The sequence below is a fragment of the Linepithema humile genome, chromosome 8, assembly GCF_040581485.1.
Source record: "Linepithema humile isolate Giens D197 chromosome 8, Lhum_UNIL_v1.0, whole genome shotgun sequence".
NCBI classification, from domain to species: domain Eukaryota; kingdom Metazoa; phylum Arthropoda; class Insecta; order Hymenoptera; family Formicidae; genus Linepithema; species Linepithema humile.
In genome coordinates, this window is record NC_090135.1 from 1,673,742 (window position 1) to 1,694,777 (window position 21,036).

The following is a 21,036-nucleotide window of genomic DNA, read 5'->3' on the forward strand; positions in this document are numbered from 1 at the left end:
TTAGACCCTGTCGGAGTCGCTGGGCTCCGCAAAATCCCTCTACGAGGGAGCCGTGTGCCTACCCGAAGGGGGGGGGGTGAGAGAGGTCGCTAAGCTCTTCTATCCCCCCTCCTACCCTATCTCGGCGCGTTCGCGGCGCCATGGCGCGGAGGGCGTGGCCTTAGCCTATCGCCCCCTGGCCCCTTTTCCTTCTCCTTTGGGAGGAGGCAGTGCCTCCCTTCCCCCTCCTTTCTCTCTCGGCCTCCTCCTTCCGAGACATAACTCTCACAGAAGGAGGAGACCGCCTCCCATGCACCCTCCCCCTCCAACATTCCCCTAACCAGGGAAGGGAGGGAGAGGTCTTCGCCCACCACCTCGACCAGGACCCGGCGCTCCCCGGCCCGCGCCGAGCACTCCTCAAGCGTGTGCCGCGCCGAGTCCAGGCCGGCCGCACAGTGGTGGCACCGCGTAGTGCGCTCCTTCCCAATGCGTCACAGGTATTCACCGAAACAGCCATGTCCGGTGAAGACCTGTGCCATGCGGAAGGAAATTTTTTCTCCCCTCCTACCTACCTACCTACCCACTCCCGTAGGTAGGGCCGGATGGCCTCGACGGTCCTAATTCCAGGAAGACCCGGAGTAGTGTGTTCGCCCAGTTGGTGTCTCCACTCCTTGAGCGCCCACCTCCGGGCCCTGGCCTTCTCTCTCCACTTTCCTGGGGATATTTTCGGGGGCAATACCGCTCCGTCCGACCTCAATCGCGCACCGATATGCTTCGGCACGCGAAGCAGCGACTAGGTCGAACGGAAGCACCCCCGCCAGGGTCGTGGCCGCCACGTACGACACCGTCCGGTAACACCGGGCGACTCTGATGGCCATGCGCCTGTCCGCCTTCCTGACCAAGGCCATGACGCGTTTATTGGCCATCAAGTCCTCTGCCCAAATCGGTGCCCCGTAAAGGGACACCGACCGGACGGTGTTCGCGTATAGGTGCCTCACTTTGGCACCCGGACCGCCGAGATTGGGCAGGAGGCGGCACAAAGCGTTCGCCATCCTGTCCACTCTGGGAGCGACAGCATCGAAATGCTGAGTAAACTTCCAGAGTCCATCCAGGGTGAGGCCAAGGTACTTCATCTTGGACCCCACAGGGATACGGGACCCTCCGACGTTTATAAATGTCGGGGGTGGTCTTCCTCCTGTCTTCCTGCGGAAGAACAGGGCCTCCGTCTTCTGAGGAGCCACCTGCAATCCCAGGCCCCGTATTACGCGCACCACGCTGCCGACGGCTGCGGTCGCGACAGCCGCGGCCTCACTTCAATCCTCCCCCCGAGCCATGACTAAAGTGTCGTCGGCGTAACAGACGACGTCACAGCCTGGAGGAAGGGCCGCCCGAAGCACTACGTCGTATCCGAGATTCCACAGCATCGGGCCCAAAACGGACCCCTGTGGAACCCCGCGGTACATCTGCCTCTCGCACACCGTGCCCGATCTATCCGTATATGCGAATGTCCTGCCCCGGAGATAGTTCCACAGGACTGCCTGAAAATAGGGGGGCATCTGGAAATGATAAAACGATGCCCCCAGACAGTCCCAGGGGAGGGAGTTGAAAGCGTTCACAATATCTAACGATACTGCTATTGCAATCTCCCCCCCTCCCTCTTCAACGCGGCCCCCGCGAAGGAGCGGACGTGGCTTATCGCATCCACGGTACCCCGCCCCTCTCGGAAGCCGAATTGCCTGTTACTTAGTGTGGGACCACCCCGGGACAGGTGCTGAACGAGGCGCCCCACGATTATACGCTCGTAGAGCTTACCTGCCTCGTCCAGCAAGCATATGGGCCGGTATGCGGAGGGTTGTTCCGGCGGCTTACCGTTCTTGTGGAGAAGGACCAGATTGGCCCTCCTCCACCGCAAGGGGAAAGTGCCGGATCTTAGGCAAGCGGTAAATAGCCGCCCCATCCGGTCACTCAGCACCCTCGCCGCCAGGGCCCAGGCCCTGCCGGGTATTCCGTCGGGACCAGGTGCTTTGGCAGCGCCACCAAGCCTGGCCCGCACTGCGGTCACCTTCTCTGCCAAGACTGCCGGTTCCTCGGGCCACGCTTCCCCGACCGTAGGGGGAGGGATGTTGATCTCCCCCACAGGGAACAACGTATCAACAATATTCCCGAGGATTGCCGGCTTCAGTCTCTCCGCAGTGGGGGGCGCCGCCTTTGGTCTCAGCTTCCTGAGTACTATCTTGAAGGGTCGCCCCCACGGATCCCGATTCAGGGTGGAGGTTAATTCCTTCCATGCCCTGGCCTTCGCTGTCCTGATGGCAGCTCAGAGGGCGTTACGCGCGGCGCGAAACCCCTCCAGAGCTTCCGTCACTCTGGTGTGGTCCCCCCTTCTGCGAACTTGCAGGAATGTGCGCCTGGCGGCCAAAGAGAGACGCCTCAACTCGGCGATCTCCCCGGACCACCAGTGCATAGCCTTCTTGGGGGACCATTTAGATCGCGGCATAGACACTTCGCATGCGTCTTCGACCATGCTCACGATCCTCGTGGCCTCTTTTTCTGGGTCCACGGCCTGGCCGGCTGGTTTTGGCCAGGTTTCCACCAGAATGACCGCCATCAGGATGTCCTCGTTCATCTTTTTGAGGACCCAGCCTTTTCGGGTGTTACGCCCGCGACGGCTGAGCTGTCCGGTGGGGGTGGTCGAGGCCTCGATTACGATATATCTGTGATCGGACCCCGATTCCAGGTCTTCTTCCACCCACCAACCCGTGACCCTGCGCGCGGCCGACGGGGAAGCCCACGTGATATCCACGATAAACTCCCCCCGGGTACGCACGCAGGTGCTCCTCGAACCTGTGTTTAGAACGCACAGGCCGAGTGCCGCCGCCCATTCCACCATCTCCCCTCCTTTCCCGTCGGTTCGCCAGAAACCCCACAACGCAGACCATGCGTTGAAGTCCCCCGCGACTATCGTAGGCCGGGGGAAGCACCTACGTATACACTCCCCCAGCCCCGCCAGGAAGGTCTTAAAGGAGGGGAGTTTCCAACTAGGTGGGGCGTAACACCCGATGATGCACCACTCACCCCATTCCACCCCCATGAACCCCAGTCCCGCCTCAAACTTTGAGCACGGGCGGGAAGTCTTGGGTGGCCGCCAGAAAATGGCGACCCTCTTCCTCGTAGGATCCAGAAACCAATTGGAGTGGTCCTCCGGAATCCAATATGGTTCCGTGACCACCCCCAACTCGAACTCACCCTCCGCCATGGTTTGATAGAATAAGTCCATCGCCACGGCGGAGTGGTTCGTGTTTATTTGTAGGATCTTAGTAGGCGCGAATTTTCCTAACTAGGATCCTCTACACTCTTCCAGGGCGGTGATACCGGGTCGGTTTCACCGTTGAGCCACTCCTGCCCCCCACTCGGGCTCAATTCCCAATCAACGGGGAGGGGAAACAGATCCTTTGTCGCAGCCTCCGCGGCTGTCTCGCGAGTGGGCGTGGTGGTCCAGGTCACGCCCTTTGCTCCCGCCCTCTTCTCTGCTGTGTTAGCATGGGCGGACGCGTGGGCCAAGGTTGCGCCCGCACTTTCCGCCCTCCCCCTCCGTTCCAGATGCTGGAGAGGGCACGGAGTCCGTAGAGACCGCGCCCTCAATTTCCACCTCTTCTCCTACCGAGGCTACGGGGCCAGACCCGGCATCCACAGACACGGTGTCCGGTATTCCCGTCACCTTCACCTCCATAACCTCGGGACCGGGCGCGGGGGCCAAAGCCACGCCCGTTCTTTCTTCTCTCTTCTTTATCCCCTCCCTCCTCCCAGGAGACTTGGGGGAATTGGTGGTAGGCACGGGGGCCAAGGCCGCGCCCACTGGTCTGCCTCTCCCATTCCGCCCCCTGCTACTGGGGGCCTTACAGGCAGGGCCCCCCAACCTGTGATTATGGGGGAGCCCTTTATCCCTGCATACAGGGCAGCTCACCGGGGCCTCGCAGTCTCTTGCGAGGTGTCCCGGTAAGCCACACCTGTAGCAGATGTTGCTCCTATCTGTTGTGCCCTTGCATTTCGCACTTACATAGCCTTTCTCCAAACATTTAAAACATTGCAGGGGCCTCTCATCTAAGAGAGTCACCCCCGCCCTTGACCACCCTCCCACTATGAAATGGGGCTCCCTCGCGACTTTGATCGCCGCGTATAGGGGGCACCTAACCCAGGCTGTCCTTTTCCCAAACTCCCCCCTGGTGGGTCGAATGGGCCCTGCTTGGACCTGTGCAAGGGGGCATCCCCCTACTTCTGCAACCGCAGCCATGACCTCGGCCGCGTCAATCGACACGTCGAGGCCGCTAACCCTCAACTCCCCAACTTTGGAGGGCCTCATCACTTTGATGCCCCCCCTCCCTTGGAAAATCTTCCTCAGGGCTTCGGCCAGGGCATCGGCCTTCCTCTCGCACTCCGGGCCCGGTACTTCCAGGAGGGTAGCTCCCGTCCTAGCCGTCCCGGACCTCACGTGCGCGATGCCCAGCTCGCCGATGGTAATTCTGCCCCTCGCCTCTCTCATTACCCGGGCGTACTCCCCTTGCGTACACGTAACTGTAATCGCCGCTGTCTTGGGGAGACTCCGGGTCCTGGGGGCATTAGGCGGGGCAGTCCTGGCCGGGCCCCTTCCCTCCTGCTGTCCCGCTTGGTCCGCCGCCTTGGCCTCCTGGGCCACTTGTTTCCTCCTTTTTCTCCCCACCACCTCCGCATATGGATATACGGTGGGGTGGGAGGCCTGCGTGCTCCGCCGCCGCTGTCGCTGCAGTGAGGGGGGAGGCCCCCTCTCATGTGCGGCCAACGGCTTCGCGGATGCCGCGGCTAACCCTCCCCCATCCCGACGCAGACGCGGGGCTTCCTTTGAAGGGGTGGCGGTGGGAGAGAGAACGGCCTCGGCCTTTTCTTTTTTCCCACCCCCCTCCCTCCCTCCTTTGGAGGGGGGAGCTCTCTATCCGCCGTCGTGCTCGGGGGTGAGACCAATCCCAGTCTCTCAATGATCATCGGTATCAAGTCCTCAATGATACCCGGCAGCCTCCTCCGGATCTCCTTCTCCCCCACAGCAGTGGGGGCGGGAGGAGCTCTTCCTCTGTTTCCTCTGTGTTCCCCCGCCGCCCGGTCCCGCGCGCGCGGTCGGGGGGAACCCTTCCCCTCCTCGGGCCTGTCTGTCCTCCCCATCGCGCCCAATGCCGGGCTGACGGGGAGCAGTTCCACAGCTGGGGCAGGCGCGGAAGGAGGAGGAGGAGGAGGCGGAATCCTTCTCTCCAGATTCCGCACCTGTTCCTTCAACCTCACTTTCTCCTACCTGAGCTTTCCTACCATCCTCTGGAGAGCTTTAAGCTCCTCTCGGAGTCTCTTCTCTGGGGTAACCCCCTCCTTCTTCCTGATTTTATTGGGTCTTGCGGCGGCGCCACCGTTACTCACCCTATTATCACTCGAGGGTGTTGCACCCCCTCTGGTTTCCCCCATTCTTCTTCCCTTCGGGGTTGCGTACTCCGAGTTGGAGTCTCCTTCCGGGGAGGAGAAGATATCCTTTCCCTTCCTCTTAACATTGGTGGGAGTGAACCCATCACTCGCCCCCATCATGCTCACTTCCATCCCCAGTACGCTTTGGCTGTAGCGATTGCTCGGCGTTGCGGTCTGTCCAGCCTTGTTATTGTCCATCCGTAGGTCATTTGTAGCTTGTTGCATGCCTTTGTCGTCATTGTTTAGTCCGTCCTTAATGTTTGTATTTTTTATGTTTGTGTCAGTCTCCATATTGTTCCCACGAAATAGGTAGGAAATATGGGTCCATCCCTGCAGAGCCTCCTTACCGGTATAAGGCGACTAACATACTGTGGGATTGCGCCAGCTGCCCCACAGGGATCGTTTGCGACCGCACATTTTTAGAGTCTCTGCGGCCATTCAGCCCTTGGCACGATGCCTTCCACCTTGGCTTGAGACTTCCGCGCTACTGTCCCGGACCCGACACACCAATCGGCGCGCACGCCTTACGAGCCCCCAAAAAGAAACTGGCCCGCTCGGCGCACGCCTCCGACTGGCCAGCGAGGAGACTCGCCCCGCCACCCGCCCGCATGAGGCCCGACATGCGGCGGGTCAAAAGCAACGGACCGCCCCGAAAGCGCGCCCCCGGGTAGAATGCGGATTCCCCCGAGCGACGCGTCCCGGCACGACCGCCGCCCCCTCACCACCACATGCCGGCCCGCAAGAGAACCACAGGTCCCCACCCGAGCGGGCGTGAATGATGTGAATTGTGTGTGTGTGTATGAAGTGTGTATGTGAATGAAAGGTGAGTGAGTGTGTGTGCGTATGCAGCACGGGAAGCGGCACCCCACGCATCTCCACGATGCGCGGGGGTCCCCCGCCGAATGCATGCATGACCCCCGACTTCCGAGCATCTTCGCATAAGCGAAGGCGCCCAGAGAGTTCGGGGGCCAGGAATGTGTGTGTATGAATGTGTGTGTGAATGGTCGCGCGAGCCGGGGAAGGACGACTCCCGGCCGAATGCGACGAGTCCGGGTACAGCCGGAGAGGAGAGCAGCGCACCTCCCCCCCGCCAATCCTGTGGTTTGATTTCGGAGTGTCTGTCTCCTAGGCCGACTGCCCACACAGGGCTAACGAGCTCGGCCTGCCCGGGTCTTTTTATAGAGGTTTTACCACCCTTGCGGCCCGTCCTAGCTAAGCTAGCACCGGCCCCCGGCCCCATTAACTGGGGTTAGGGTATGAGTCGCCACGCCCCCCCACGTGCCATGGGGGGCTCGACCGTTATGCCGAAGCATCGGCGTGCTAACGAGGCTGGTCAGGCCCCGGCTTTTTTATCGAGGTAATGCTCCTCTTTCCTGGTGGGGTGAATAACACTCCTAACGGATCCAGGCCTCCGGGCGATTGAAGTCAGGGCCGCCAACCCCTACCGGCTAATCGGGACAAGTCTCTTGAGGGGTAGCCGGACCCCCGTTCCCCCCAGCGGGAGAACTGTGCGCTCTTAGCACCGTGAAACGACCCCAGCGGGCCATCCCCCGGTGAGCCCTCTCACCACGACAAGGTGGCGCACAACGAGAGGGAGGGAGGAGGAACCTAACCTAACCTTGCAACCGGTTCCTGGATGCTCGAGGAACGATCCGGAGATTAAGCTGAGGAGGCTCTTCGGGGACCTCTCCCCGAAAAACAAATAATTCATATTTACGTAGATATAAGACATTATGTAACCATAGGCTAAGTCTGAATAAAATAAATAATTTCACTTAACCAATATTATAAAATAAAACAATCATTAGAAATACATTAATCTTATAATAAGAAACGTAAATAAAGCACGAACAAGCATTCAATATAGGTTAAATAAATACTTACCATACTTACCGTATAACCAGTAGACATTACCTGAAATAATAAAACATTGTTAATCTTTTCTTTTAAATTTAGTTAGGTTAACAAACAACAAGGTCAGAAAAATGTAAATGTAATGACCATTATTAATTTTATTATGTATTTAAAAAATGCGATAATTTTAAGTTCAAAAATCGCGCCTGCTCAACCGTTGACCGAGCTGATCAGACGCGGACTATTCCAAGATGGCGACAACTGAGGGTCACCAGACGGATCTCCACGATTGGAGGAAACTTTGCTGGGCTCTGATTGGACACTGCACCAGCAGAAGGGAGAACAGTCGGATCCAGGGGTATAAAAGCTGGACCCGAAAGAGCTCTCCAGTGATTTCAGCGAGGAAACCATCACTCGGCGGAGTGATGGGTAACGCGTCACTCAATTGTAATACGCGAACCACCGAAATGTTGTCGGCGTGTGTAAAAACGTTGTAAGCCATTACGGCTGATTATATATGTGATTTTATTTTGTTTGGTGTTAAATATATTATTTATTTTAACTAATCATCAAAATAAGGTGTGTAAAGATTATTTCGGTCCGAACCTGAAAAAGATAGTTGTTAGTACTTACCTCATCTGTTCTGCATCCTGGTGATCCATCGTCCGTGCGCGAGGTGAACCTACGAACAAACAAAAAATGGATTAGAACGAGATACGCTGCAGCATATCATCAGGCGTCATCGTCCATGCTGAGGGAAGCGACATCCGAGCCCAAGGGTCACAAAAGGACGAGACGAGGATCTCAACCTTCTCGTTTGTAAGGTTAAAACGAGTGGCGACCAATCTACGGCGAACGTATTGCTGCCTGCGACTGGTGAGTCCTGGTTATTATCTATCCATCGGGCGCGTCCGGTTACAACCTAACCTTGCAACCGGTAGGCGGATGCAGCCGGAACGAGCCATCCGTTAAACAGGACTAAACCCATAAGGGGAAATCCGACATCCTGCCAAGAAACAATAAGGGGTAGCTGAGCAGAAACCAAGACCCAGACCAGCTACGTGACAATAAATATAAAAGTCATAGGTTAAAACTTCTAAAACTTTAGAAATACACGTAATTAGGATAATGCGTCGTAAATATAACCTCCCTGTAAAAATAAGTTAGGTTTAGGAATAGCAAGTAAGCACCCGTATATAACCTATACTTAATAAATACTTTATTAGCATTAAATCATTACAATTACATTTCTTAGAAGATAGATAAAGTAGTTGTAGGAACCTCAGTAGCGTAAGCCTGTAAAATAAAAAATATATGTTAATAAAGTACAGATAGAAATTCATGTTAATAAATAGTAATAGCTTAGCCTTTTTTTTTTTTTTTTAAGGCAGGAAAATCCATTACGGATACCCGCAGCCCTCGGGGGAGGAACTGCAGGTTATGTGGGACTCTCCCCGGCCAGCCGACCGGGGCCTACCCACTAAAACCCTGCAAGTGGCCTACACCGGCATGATGCAGGGACCCGGGGAACTGCCCGAGGGTATAACATCCCGGGCCCCTGCTGCCTGACGCTCTAAGAGCATCGCTCCTCGTCCTAACCCTCCCAAGGGAGAGTTAGGACCTGCTGGGAGGACCACTACCCCCTCCCAGCACCATCTCGCGTAATGCGGGGGGTGGAGTCGGTGTTAGGGCCCCCGCCCCATACACCGGTCTCCTCTGACGCCCGGCCGGCGGGAAGAGCGGGAGGGATGATGTCCTCAAAAGAAGACCCCCATCCCCACTCGACCCTCGACCGGAACCCGTTAAGGAGGGTGCGGAGGAAACCGCCCCCCCCGTAGATGCGCGGGTGGTCGCCGCCGACGGCCAACCAGCCGTCGACGACGGTGAGCACCCGCGCCGTCCGCGTGAGGATCATCCGGGGGGTGGGCTTCCCCCCGTCTGATCCTCTTGGCCTCCTCCTTCTGGGAGATAACATTCTCGCAGAAGGTGGAGACCGCCCTCCAGTTTTCCTCTCCCTCCAGCATTCTTTCAACGAGAGTGGGGAGGGAAAGGTCACAGCCCACCACTGCGAGCAGAACCCGGCGCTCAGCATCCCACGCCGGACACACTTCAAGAGTGTGCTGCGCCGTGTCCCGCCCGGCCGCACAGTGGTGGCACTTGGTCGTGCGTTCCCGCCCAATGTTGTGCAGGTACTCACCGAAACAACCATGTCCGGTGAGCACCTGCGTCGTTCTAAAAGACAGCCCGCGTCCCCTCCGCCCCAGCCACTACCGGAGACGGGGGTGGATGGCCGTGGCGACCCTACGGCCCGAGAGATATTCTACCCGGGCCACCCGCCCGAGGAATTGCTCCCACGAGCAAATGGCCCGAGCCCGGGCCTGCCATCTCATACGGTCGACCGCGCCGGGAGGGAAGCTTCCCTCCCTGCGGAAATCCCTAAGGCCATTATAGGCCTCCCGGTATTGCTCCGCGAGAAACTCTACCGGGGGGATCCCCGCCAGCACGGTTGACGCCGTATACGACACCGTCCTGTACGAGCGGATGACTCTGATGGCGGCCAGCTGCAACGCCCGATGCATACTGGCTTGTATGCGGGCGCTAGCCGCCATCTCACTCGCCCACACCGGTGACCCGTAAAGGGCCACCGACAGGACGGTGTTGGCGTAAAGACGGCGTGTCTTCACGCCAGGGCCGCCAATGTTCGGCAGGAGTCGGGAAAGAGCTTCCGCTATCCTGCCGACCTTGGGGGCTAGAGCCGCGAAGTGCTGCTCAAACCCCCAAGAGCCATCCAGGGTGAGGCCCAGATATTTCATCTGCTGCCCCACCCTGACGCGGACTGTCCCTACCGTTACGTCGGCCCGCGGTGGCCCCCCCAGAGACCCATCGTGGAAAAAGAGGGCCTCTGTCTTCTGGGGAGACACCCGCAGACCGATCTCCTTGATGGCACGCACGACCATGTGTGTGGCGATGTTGGCGTTCGCCACTGCCTCGTCCCATGTCCTCCCCTCGGACAGCACTAGGGTGTCGTCCGCATAGCAGACCACATGGCTGCCCGAGGGGAGGGCCATCCGAAGGACTCGGTCGTACCCGAGGTCCCAAAGCAAGGGGCCGAGAACCGACCCCTGCGGGACCCCGCAGTACATTGACCGGGTCACCGGCCTCTCTGCCCGATCCACATAGTGGATCGATCTCTCCCGGAAATAATCCTAGATGATCAGCCGGAGATAGTCGGGGAGGTCGAAAAATTCGAGAGCTTCCCCGACCTTGTCCCACGGGAAGGTGTTGAACGCGTTGGCGATGTCCAAGGACACCGCCAACACCACACCTCCCCGGGACACCGCCTAGTAATAGCTTAGCCTAGGTTAACATAGAATAAGGTCAGGACAATGTATAAATACTGACAAATAATTATTTAATCGCTTGATTTAAGATTAGTAATAAGATGATTTTAAATTGAGCGCGTAAAGACTCAACCGCTACACAGCAGTTGAGACACGGACCAAATCAAGATGGCGGCAACTGACGACCGCCAGCACGAGCTCCACGATTGGCGGAGACCTTCCAAAGCGGTGATTGGCCGCAGGACAAGCGGAAGGGATACCGAGCCAGCCGACGGGTATATAAACCCGTGCCAGGAGAATTAGTTAGTCAGTGTGGGACTCAGAGAAATCGAAGCGAGAGCACCACCACTCAGCGGAGTGGTGGTGCTCAGCGGCATCGCGTCGACCAATCATAAAATGCGAATCACCGAAATGTTATCGGCGTGCGTGAAACTGTTGTAAGCCATTATGGCTAATTACCAGTGTACTTTTATTTTGTTTAATGTTAAATATATTGTTTATTTCAATTAATTATCAAAATAAAATGTGTAAGACTTATTTCGGTCCGAACCTGTGGAAAGAAAGTTGTTAGCACTTACTTTATCCGTTCTGCATCCCGGTGATCCGTCGTCCGTGCGCGAGGTGAACCTGTGAACAAAATAAAAAAGGATTAGAACAAGATACGCTGCAACATCTCATCAGGCGTCTTCGTCCACGCTGAAGGAAGCGACATCCGAGCCCGAGGGTCATGGAAGGACGAAACGAGGATCTTAACCTTCTCGCTTGAAGGGTTAAAACGAGTGGCGACCAATCTACGGCGAACGTATTGCTGCCTGCGACCGGTGAGTCCTGAGTATTATCTCTCCAAGGGGCGCGTCCGGTTACAACCTAACCTAACCTTTTTTTTTTTTTTTTTTTTGTTTACGGAGATGAGAAAAATCTTCCAAAGACACCCTGGAGCCCGTACTCCAGGATAGTGCTGGATTCGACCGGGACTCGCATCAGGGATAACCCAGCAAAACCTTTAGGGCCATCCACCCCACGCCCAAACCAGAATTCGATATCCATGCGGGAGGATAATCGAATATTCGTGGAAGCGCAAAGAAGCAATGACTCCCAGCTCCACCAGATCCACGATGCTCATCCCGACCGCCTACCAGCTAAAAAACTCACCTCTCGCCCCTCTCGAGCCGCAAATAAGAAGAAAGGCGGAAAACTGACGGGAGCATTACCTTACCTTTCTCCTTGGCCATGTCTTATAGGCCCTACCACAAATTTAAACGGGACATCTAAAGCTAACATCTAAAATAAAAATACATCTATTAAATCTAATCTAACTTAAAAATATAAGACCATAACTATCAGTCAAAATAACCTAATCTAATAATAATAGTACATATACAATAAAAAGAGAGAAAAACAAGCTTATTCCGAAGAGGAAATTAAGTTGCCCATCGCTCTTTCCCTGTCTAGGGCCTGACGTTCACGCTCGTCTGCCTCCTTCCTAGACATAACTATGTTACAGTATTTGGAAAAAGCTTTCCACTTCTCTGCATCTTCCAAAATAGCCGATACAATAGAGGGCAGATCCAATCTGTCACCTATCAGCTCTTTTAATACGTTTCGCTCTTCGTTCCAAGTATCGCAAAATTCAAGCGTATGCTGCGCGCTGTCATTAGTTGAGAAGCATTGCAGACATAGTGGCGTTTCCATCTTGTTTATTCTACATAGGTATTTGTTTAGACAGCCATGATTCGTGAGAATTTGAGCTACATGAAAGTTGACCCAGCCATGTTTCCTAGTAATCCAGTTGAAAAGAACCGGTCTTATCGCTTCACGAATCCGCAAACCCGGCTGATTAATACTCATTTCCTCAATATCTTGTTTCCAATCATGTATTACATTAGTTTTAGCATTAAAATGCAACATTTCCCTAGATCTGGGGGAGATATCTTCCCCTTCCATCCTGGCCCTACGCAATCTCTCAAAAACTATCGCCAGCCTATTGGCGGTGTACTCAATAGGCGGAGTACCCGACAGAATCATGGCCGCCGTATACGACACCGTACGGTATGTGCAACACACTCTTTGAGTAATCCTCCGCATAACTCTCTCTATCAGGGACCTCGCGATACGATTTTCTCTGAAAGAAGCGTACCACACAGGTGCACCGTACAAAATAATAGAAAGAACGACATTCAAATATAATCTTCGCTTCTTTTCTCCCGGACCTCGACAGTTCGGCATTATTCTCCATAACACCCTTACCGTTTTATCTACTTTCAATGAAATTTGACGGAAGTGGTGCGTAAAGCTCCAATCACTGTCAAGAAAAATCCCCAGATATTTTAGATTACTAGATATAACTATATCTCTGTCCTTAATAAATAAACGAGAATTACGCCCAAGCACCGAGGCCGGGAAGGCCATTGCCTCCGTTTTATGTGGAGAAATTTCCAGCCCCATTCTTTCTAGTTCTCTAATAATTAAACTAGCTGCTAGCATTGCCTTATCTCTAGTTTCCTCGTAATTTCCGCCAGAGACCAACAAGATGGTATCATCCGCATAGCCCAATGTCGAACAACCCTCCGGAAGAACCAAGGTAAGTATCCTGTTATAACCGATGTTCCACAGAGTCGGCCCAAGGACCGATCCCTGTGGAACCCCGCAAGTCATTTGTCTCATTCTAATTATACCATTACAATCCGTGAACAAAAGGGCCCTCTCCGACAGGTATGCCGACACCACCCTACACAGATACTCAGGGAATTCCATGGAGGACATGGCTCCCCTGATAACTCCCCAAGGAAGAGAGTTAAACGCATTCTTTATGTCGAAACTCACACAAACAACTATTCTCCCTTCATCTAACTCGTTTCGTACTATTTCACGAAGACTGAGAATGGCATCCATAGTCGAGCGTCCCCTTCTAAAACCAAATTGATTATTAGAAAGGGCGCCCGAAGACTCTAAATGCTCGTGTATTCTCGTTACTATTATACGCTCAAATAGCTTGGCTGCTTCGTCCAGTAAGCAAATCGGACGATATATGCCAGGATCTGATATTATACCATCTTTTTTCTTTAAAAGAACTAACTTGGCCACTTTCTACGACTTAGGAAAGGTGCCCTCCCTAAAACACGCGTTAAAACAGTCAAGCCACGCCTCCATGAAACTCCCCAGACTGCCGGTAAGTATGCCTCCCGCGACCCCATCTGGGCCCGGTGCTTTCTTACAGCCGCATATCTTTTTTGCAGCTTCCCTGATCTCTCCATCGGTAACTTTGAGACCATCAGTCCACAGCGGGGGACTCGCATAACCTATATCCAAGTAATCTCCCCTCTCTGGAAAAAGAACTCTTACAATTCTCTCTACAATATCATACGAAAGAGTCTCAGTAACAGTATGCGCCGCTGGTCTTAACTTTTTGAATATAATTTTATAAGGGAGGCCCCATGGGTCCTTGTCAAGGTCTGCCAAGAGCTCGTCCCATGCCCTCAATTTAGCCTTTTTAATAGATGTTCTATATTCCCAGAGAGAGACCCTATACTCTCTATACCTGACCATCACTAAGGGTGTTTACGATAATTCAAGTTTGAGTTAGTTTCACTAGGACCGAAAAATAAGATAGACATAACCATCTAGAACCTTTATGATTTATGACAACTCGACGCTGTCTTGTATTGCTTGAGTTAAATTCATTGAATTTGTTGAGTTTATTGAGCAAATTTTATTGTAATAGAAAAATGTCATTTATTATTATTATTAATTATATTATTATTATAAAATTATATTATATTTATATCATTATTATATTATATTATTATATTATATTATATGTTATTATATTATATTATATTATTATTATATTAATTATATTATTATTAATTTATTAAAGAGGTATACCAACAAACATACCAACATTATTTGTTTCTTTCATAGACTGATTTGCAGTTGACATTTTTCTATTACAATAAAATTTGCTCAATAAACTCAATAAATTCAATGAATTTAACTCAAGCGATACAAGACAGCGTTGAGTTGTCATGAATCATAAAGGTTCTAGGTTATGTCTATCTCATTTTTTGGTCCTAGTGAAACTAACTCGAACTTGAATTATCGTAAACACCCTAAATCTATATTTTGTTTTTTCTTTGCTTTAGAGAGAGCCCTTCGCGCAAGAACTACAACTCCTCTTTGAGTTGCCAATTCCTCGTTCCACCAATATGTCGAATTTCTAGAGCACCCGCTATTCCTTGGTGAGGAAAAGTCACAGATTTCACGTAGTGATTTATTAATCCATTTCACTAAGCTTTCAGAAGAATTCATGTTTGTTTTACAAAATCCCCAAGCTTTACAAATGGATGCCGTTTTCAACGCTTCGGGATTCATTTTACGAAAATTCCATTTTGGAAAACTGCTCAATAGACAAAGACCTCTCTCTCGCAGTACCAGATTTTATCTCTATATAGATAAGTCTATGGTCAGATAAAGAGGGCGTATCTATCTCAACTGTACAACTTAAAACTAGATTATTCGCTTTATAATTACATATGACCAAATCAACGACAGAATTTCCCGTGAGTCTCACACAAGTTGGAATAAATTTATCATTTAAAACTATCAAATCCATGTGATCTATCCAATCTTTAAATCTTCTACCTCTTAAGTTAACATTACCTTTATCCCAACTCGAGTGTCGCGCATTAAAATTCCTTAGTAATAGTATAGGGGAATTTCTATATTTCATTATAATTAATTCAATATCGTCAAGAAAAGTATTAAAGACTAGAGACGAAACATTCGGTGATATGTAACAACTGAATATTATTATGTTGTTCCATTGAACGACACAAAAACCTCTACCTTTCTCCAATCTTATCATCGGCGAAAATCTGTCCCTGATTCTACGCCACCAGATGGCGGCCTTCGGCGGTACATTAAACTCGCTCACCCACCTTTTATTTTCAGGCACAGTGTTTGGTTCGCTAATGACAGCCAGGCCCGCATTCCTTTCATTCATTAGCTGCTCCAAATTATCCTGCGCCTGTCTAGATAAGTTAATATTGCCTTGTATAATTAACATTATATTGCAGGTTCTTTACAATCCATATCCGCAACAGGTGATCCCGCCACGTCCTGAGGTCTCCGAAACTCAGCGTCATCCTTGGAGATGGAAGGGTAAGGAATTTTATCAACATTATTTCCTTTATTATTTACATTACTTATAACCTCCAATTTTTTAGGAGGCACCGGTTTACAGTTAAAACTGCCAACCAGATGATCAGAACTCAAGCCTCTGTCTCTACAAACAGGACACACAACTTTGTTTTTGCATTTCTGCGCCTTATGGTCGGTCTGCCCACATTTGTAACAGCAGAACCTTCTTATTACAGAGCTGGGGCATCTTTGCACCGTGTGGCCGACAGCGAGACACCTGAAGCACTGCATCGGCCTTGATTTTAAGGCCTCCACCTTGATCGTAGACCATCCAATAGTGAGCTTGCCTTTTTCTAATATCTTGACAGCCGCTACGATCGGACACTGGAGAAACACTACCCCCATGCCACCACGTACATACCTAATTGTACTACAACTAACGTCCAGTACACTGCAGGTACCAATTTTCACGATAGTTTCTTTAATTTCATTCGTAGAAATTGAATCGTCAATCCCGGAAAGTCTAAGCTGTGCTTTTTTCATAGGTTTACGAAGATTAACCCCATTAACGCCGAAAAACAATTCCCTCAATTTATTATACAGCTTGTCAGCCTTTAAGTCCGATTCATCTCCCGGGATCTCAATCAAGACACCCCCATTTGCAGCGTGCTTAATACTAGTTCCCTCAATACCTAATTCAGTTAACGAGATCTTTTCCCGTGCCAAGCTCAATACTTCCGAGTAGGATAACTCACATTCTTCCAAGAAAATGGACACAGCCGCGGTATTGAGTACCTTTTTCTTAAGATTAGATAAAGCTTCTTTATTAGAAATATTAAATTTAGCATTAACCTTTGTATTCGAAGATCCAGCCAAAGCTATCTTTTTGGGGGTGGATTCCTTTACCGCCACCCTTTCCATTTTATCTCTTTTCCCACCCTTACCAACTGTAATCCATTCATTATTATTGTTATTAACTTTATTTAAATTAGGAATATTATGCAATTCCCCCTTACTACCACTGATATTATAATTAGATGAGTCTACTATTTCACTGTCTCTATCAATATTTTGAGAGAAGTTAATAATTTTCTTTTTTCTTTTTTCAGGATTATCGAACGAATTTGCAGAGTCTCCACTACGTTCCGATTGAGCCAAGTCTTTACGTTTATTTTTCTTTCTTTTCCCTTTTTTAAGAACCGAAGCATAGTCCGTACGTTTTAAAAACAGATCAGATTTGGAAAGAATTGAATCTTCCTGATTGACACTAACCTTGTTTAGCAACGTACCTTTTTTCTTTTTGTTGTTATCCTCCCTTATGTCCTTTTTAAGATTCCCCTGTTCACTTGCGCCAAACAGGGTTTCCCTGGTCTGTCTGGTCTCCTGGATGAGTTGGGTCATTCCATCTCCAAGTCTATCCAAAGAGCGAACGATGGCCAGATCCAAATTCACCCTATTATGGAACTCAGGTCGCACTAAGGTATCACCCACTCTTTTATCTAACACAATATTACTATTAGCATTTTTATTTCTTAATGAAATTCCTTCTTGTTCATTAACAGGGATTGAAGACTTTCTATCAACCTGCATATTGTCCACAACATTAAGATCCAGGATTTCAGGTAATTCACTGTCACTATTTTTATCATATGCGTCTTTTATTTGTTCTCTTCTTTTTGTCTCTTTCAGTTCAACTTCCAGAGAATCTGCTTTGGATTTACTATCCATTGCTATTTTCTCCATTTCGTGAAAACGGGATTTCCAATAATCTGGATTCTCTTTTGAGGTCGCTTTATTCGTTAGGAGGGAGCTAGCTCTTTTAATAACCTCCAGAAACACCTTAATTTGACCACTGAAGGATCCTTTGATGTTTGTGGATCTCCTTCTAATAGATTCGATCTCCTTGACCATATCTTTTATTTTCAGGTTGATCTGAACAGCGTGCTCTAATTCCAGGCCCGCCATTCCTCATCAACTCGTTTTCTATTGTTGTAAGAAAAGCGAGTTCCAAATTTGTCATTGTCCAATTCTTCTTCCGGGGGAGAACCTCTCTTTTTCCTCTTTCTTCCACCGATTAATGTCTTTTTATTCTTTTCTAGAACACTAGATGACCCGGACTGCAAGGCTCCGTCAGAGTCAGAGTAATCCGCCCGACAGAACCAGGAGGTATTAAGTGCAGGAGACACAGGACGGGACATCTCCATATCCTCCACGACCACAGGATCGTCATCGCTCTCCAAACGGGACTCCGAGTCAGTCCTCCCTTTCGCAGGCAAAACCGTGAAGGCCTTGTCTACTTTCACATTACTGGCGATAGCACTTCGACTCCCCACGCTCGCCATAGACGTGGAGGCCAGCCCTTCGCATGCTAACGATCCGTGGAGTACAGGGACAATATCCTCCACGTACCGTTTCCCGGTATCCGATTCCGGGACGTTTATTTCTTTATCTAAGCTCATGTCCATAAGTATTGCTTGGTTTATTTGACAAGAGTATCCTTCTCTTGTGGAACACAAATTAAATGTTTAAACTCTCCCTGGTGTAAAATGTCCCAATCTGTAGATATTTGAGATGACACCATGAGTAGAGTAATATTCAGATTAATAACCATTTCAAGATCATTACCACATTTCATAGTTAATTTAATCAGCAAACAATCAAACATCTGTAATGTTCATTCACTAATTCAATTATTGTCTATAATATACAGACACTAATATCTTTATTTATTTTAGGTTATCCAAAGAATTCTCTGAAAGAACATATAATAAAGAGAAAGAAGAGAAGAGATCCCTCTTACAGTCAATCAAAATCTCAACATTTATATTTATTTATTATCAAAGTCAATATAATCTTTAATCAAACTTGTGTATATATAAGCAACTTTATTAAACTTATTAACACAATCTCTCAATCATGTTTAATTTCCATAGCTCGCACGTAAAATCATCGATATTCTCGATGATAATTGTAACACAAAGTTTCTCTATAAAGTAAACACAGAATGTTCAATTCTATAACTAAATCATTAACACAACATTCAGAGATCTTAGGTAAGAACATAAATACAAAATATCCTCCAATCATCAATTTCAGGTCATAAAATCAATGTATAGTTCCATAAAATCAGCATAATATTTCAGGGAAAAGTCCAAGTCTATTTCTATTCTATTTATTTAATTCAAGTATACCCAATTTATTAGCTCTGTTTTATATCCATATTCAACCTTAATCATACAGTAATATATATATAGATACACTATTTAATAAGTAAATTATGCAACAATAACCACCTCCACATTTACAGGTAAGTAACAACCATACACATATACATTGCAGTTCCTTAGACTTAATAAGCCTATCTTTCAATTCAACATAAATCTTATCAATACTATCACTAATCCAAAAATAATCAATAAACCTTAACTATAATGTCAATTAATTAACAATTTATTTATTCATAAATGATAAATTAAGATCTATCTCACTAATTACTATATCAACGAAATCAAAACAATTAATGTATCTAATTCACTTATTTAACACCTTATTAAACTATTTCATTCTTGCTAATGTTACACAACAGAGAAATTCAATTTGAAGTATTATTATTATTATAATAATAATCTTAATATTACCACTTGTAAAAGCCTATCGATAAAGAAACAACAATTCAGAGTGTAATACATATAACGATCCACATCCAGCAGAAAACCATCATTTACACCATATCCATTATTCTAGTTCTTTATTCCAGCGACATTTCAGTCAGCCAGACACATAACATCAAATCGCTATATGCATAATTCCAGATCCATTTTCCATTATGGTAGTATCCATTTAACGTAAATCCATCCAACATATAGGAATATTATGCAGGTTTCCCATGCAACAGTGTTCACAATAGGTTAGCCTGCAAAAAACCAGAGTTAATGATCCATATACACAATAATCACTGTTAAAAACAAAGTCAATCGAAATATTGCAGAATGATTAATAATCAGTAAATAATCCAAGTTTTGACACAAATATAAGTAACATAACCATTCCATGCAGTTGACACATTGCACTCATGGTGAGCCATAAATATGCAACCACATAGATGGGCAGTCTCAATGATCCCCATACAAAAGTTACTAGATTATGCAGTTTAAATTAAACGATAATAATTCATATAATTAATAGTTCAGAAACTGTGCTATATACACAGATGTACTATAACCTCTAAATAGAAACTCTTGTATTATATATGAAATTAAAATTGCAAAATTAAAGATCTACACAGAGTACCTATAGAATCAATTTCACAATAATTCACAGAAGAGTTCAACAAAGTCCTTTACACAATTAATAGTCATAGAATTCAATTGCAAATACAATTGCAAATCAATCACTATTTTAACATTATACTTAGCAAATACAGTTATAGTGAGGATTTTATCAAAATAAGATTCAATAGTTAACGAGAATCACTAGCTATTTCCTCAAAATTATTCAATGTTGTTCCACCATTGTTTATAGATTTTAACTATCTGTACTGTGTGCACAGGTGCACTATAACCTCAAAATCGAACATGTATTATATATGAAGTTGGAATTTTTAAGAGTCTACATAGCGTACTAATAAAATTAACTTCATGATAATTCACAGAACCTTCCGTAGAATTCTTTATATAACAATCAATCATAAAGTTGAGTTGCAAATAGTATTGCTAAACAGTCACTAAATTCACACTACATTACACCTAAGCAATAAGCATAGAAGTAAGTTTATCCCGACAGATTTCAATATTTAATGTAAAATACTATTGTTCACTCAAGGATATTAACATTATTCCATTGTTGTTTAAACATGTACAACGGTTGTCCGGTATAAAAGGGTTAAACACCACTGACTAGAATACACCTCTTATAAAGTTGACCATAGGTGATTCAACAGTCTAGAGAAGCGACTATGGTGTCTCATACCCCGTCACTCGCAACACACAGATCAAATAAATCACTTTCAAAGAATAAATATGTTAATTGTAGCAATTTTATGTGCCACCCGTCTCTTCAGGGTGCGATCGCGCATGCGCTGGAGTTATCCACGCACATCTCTTTTAACACAATTTATAATAAAACAGTACACATGTATAAACAATTTAATACACAGTTGACCGAGAACATTCTCGATAGAGCAAATAATTAGAAATAATTCATTCCAAGAAGTGTATATACTAAGCCTGTACGGCACAAGGCATCT

The 21,036-nt window shown here is 48.2% G+C and overlaps 1 protein-coding gene and 2 long non-coding RNA genes across 9 annotated transcripts; 1 reads left to right on the forward strand and 2 right to left on the reverse strand.

Annotated features, from left to right (window-relative positions):
- Window positions 1-596: 596 nt before the first annotated feature.
- LOC105669908 (uncharacterized) lies at window positions 597-1,112 on the reverse strand. Its single transcript, XM_012363110.1, has one exon. It carries the CDS (start codon window positions 1,110-1,112, stop codon window positions 597-599), a length of 516 nt encoding a protein of 171 aa, XP_012218533.1.
- Window positions 1,113-15,582: 14,470 nt separating this feature from the next.
- Window positions 15,583-18,697, forward strand: LOC137001755 (uncharacterized). 7 transcript variants are annotated; one of them, XR_010891623.1, is made up of 5 exons: window positions 15,583-15,812; window positions 15,878-16,248; window positions 16,901-17,271; window positions 17,354-17,782; window positions 17,891-18,697. It is a non-coding gene; the product is annotated as an uncharacterized lncRNA (long non-coding RNA). The 7 variants fall into 7 exon arrangements; XR_010891622.1 differs by having other exon boundaries at window positions 15,584-15,812; window positions 17,354-18,209; window positions 18,527-18,697; XR_010891619.1 differs by having other exon boundaries at window positions 15,584-15,812; window positions 17,354-17,413; window positions 17,481-18,697.
- A 252-nt stretch (window positions 18,698-18,949) lies between these two features.
- On the reverse strand, window positions 18,950-21,034 carry LOC137001756 (uncharacterized). Its single transcript, XR_010891625.1, has 2 exons — window positions 20,622-21,034; window positions 18,950-19,704 (listed from the first exon to the last, which is right to left on the reverse strand). It is a non-coding gene; the product is annotated as an uncharacterized lncRNA (long non-coding RNA).
- Window positions 21,035-21,036: the final 2 nt, after the last annotated feature.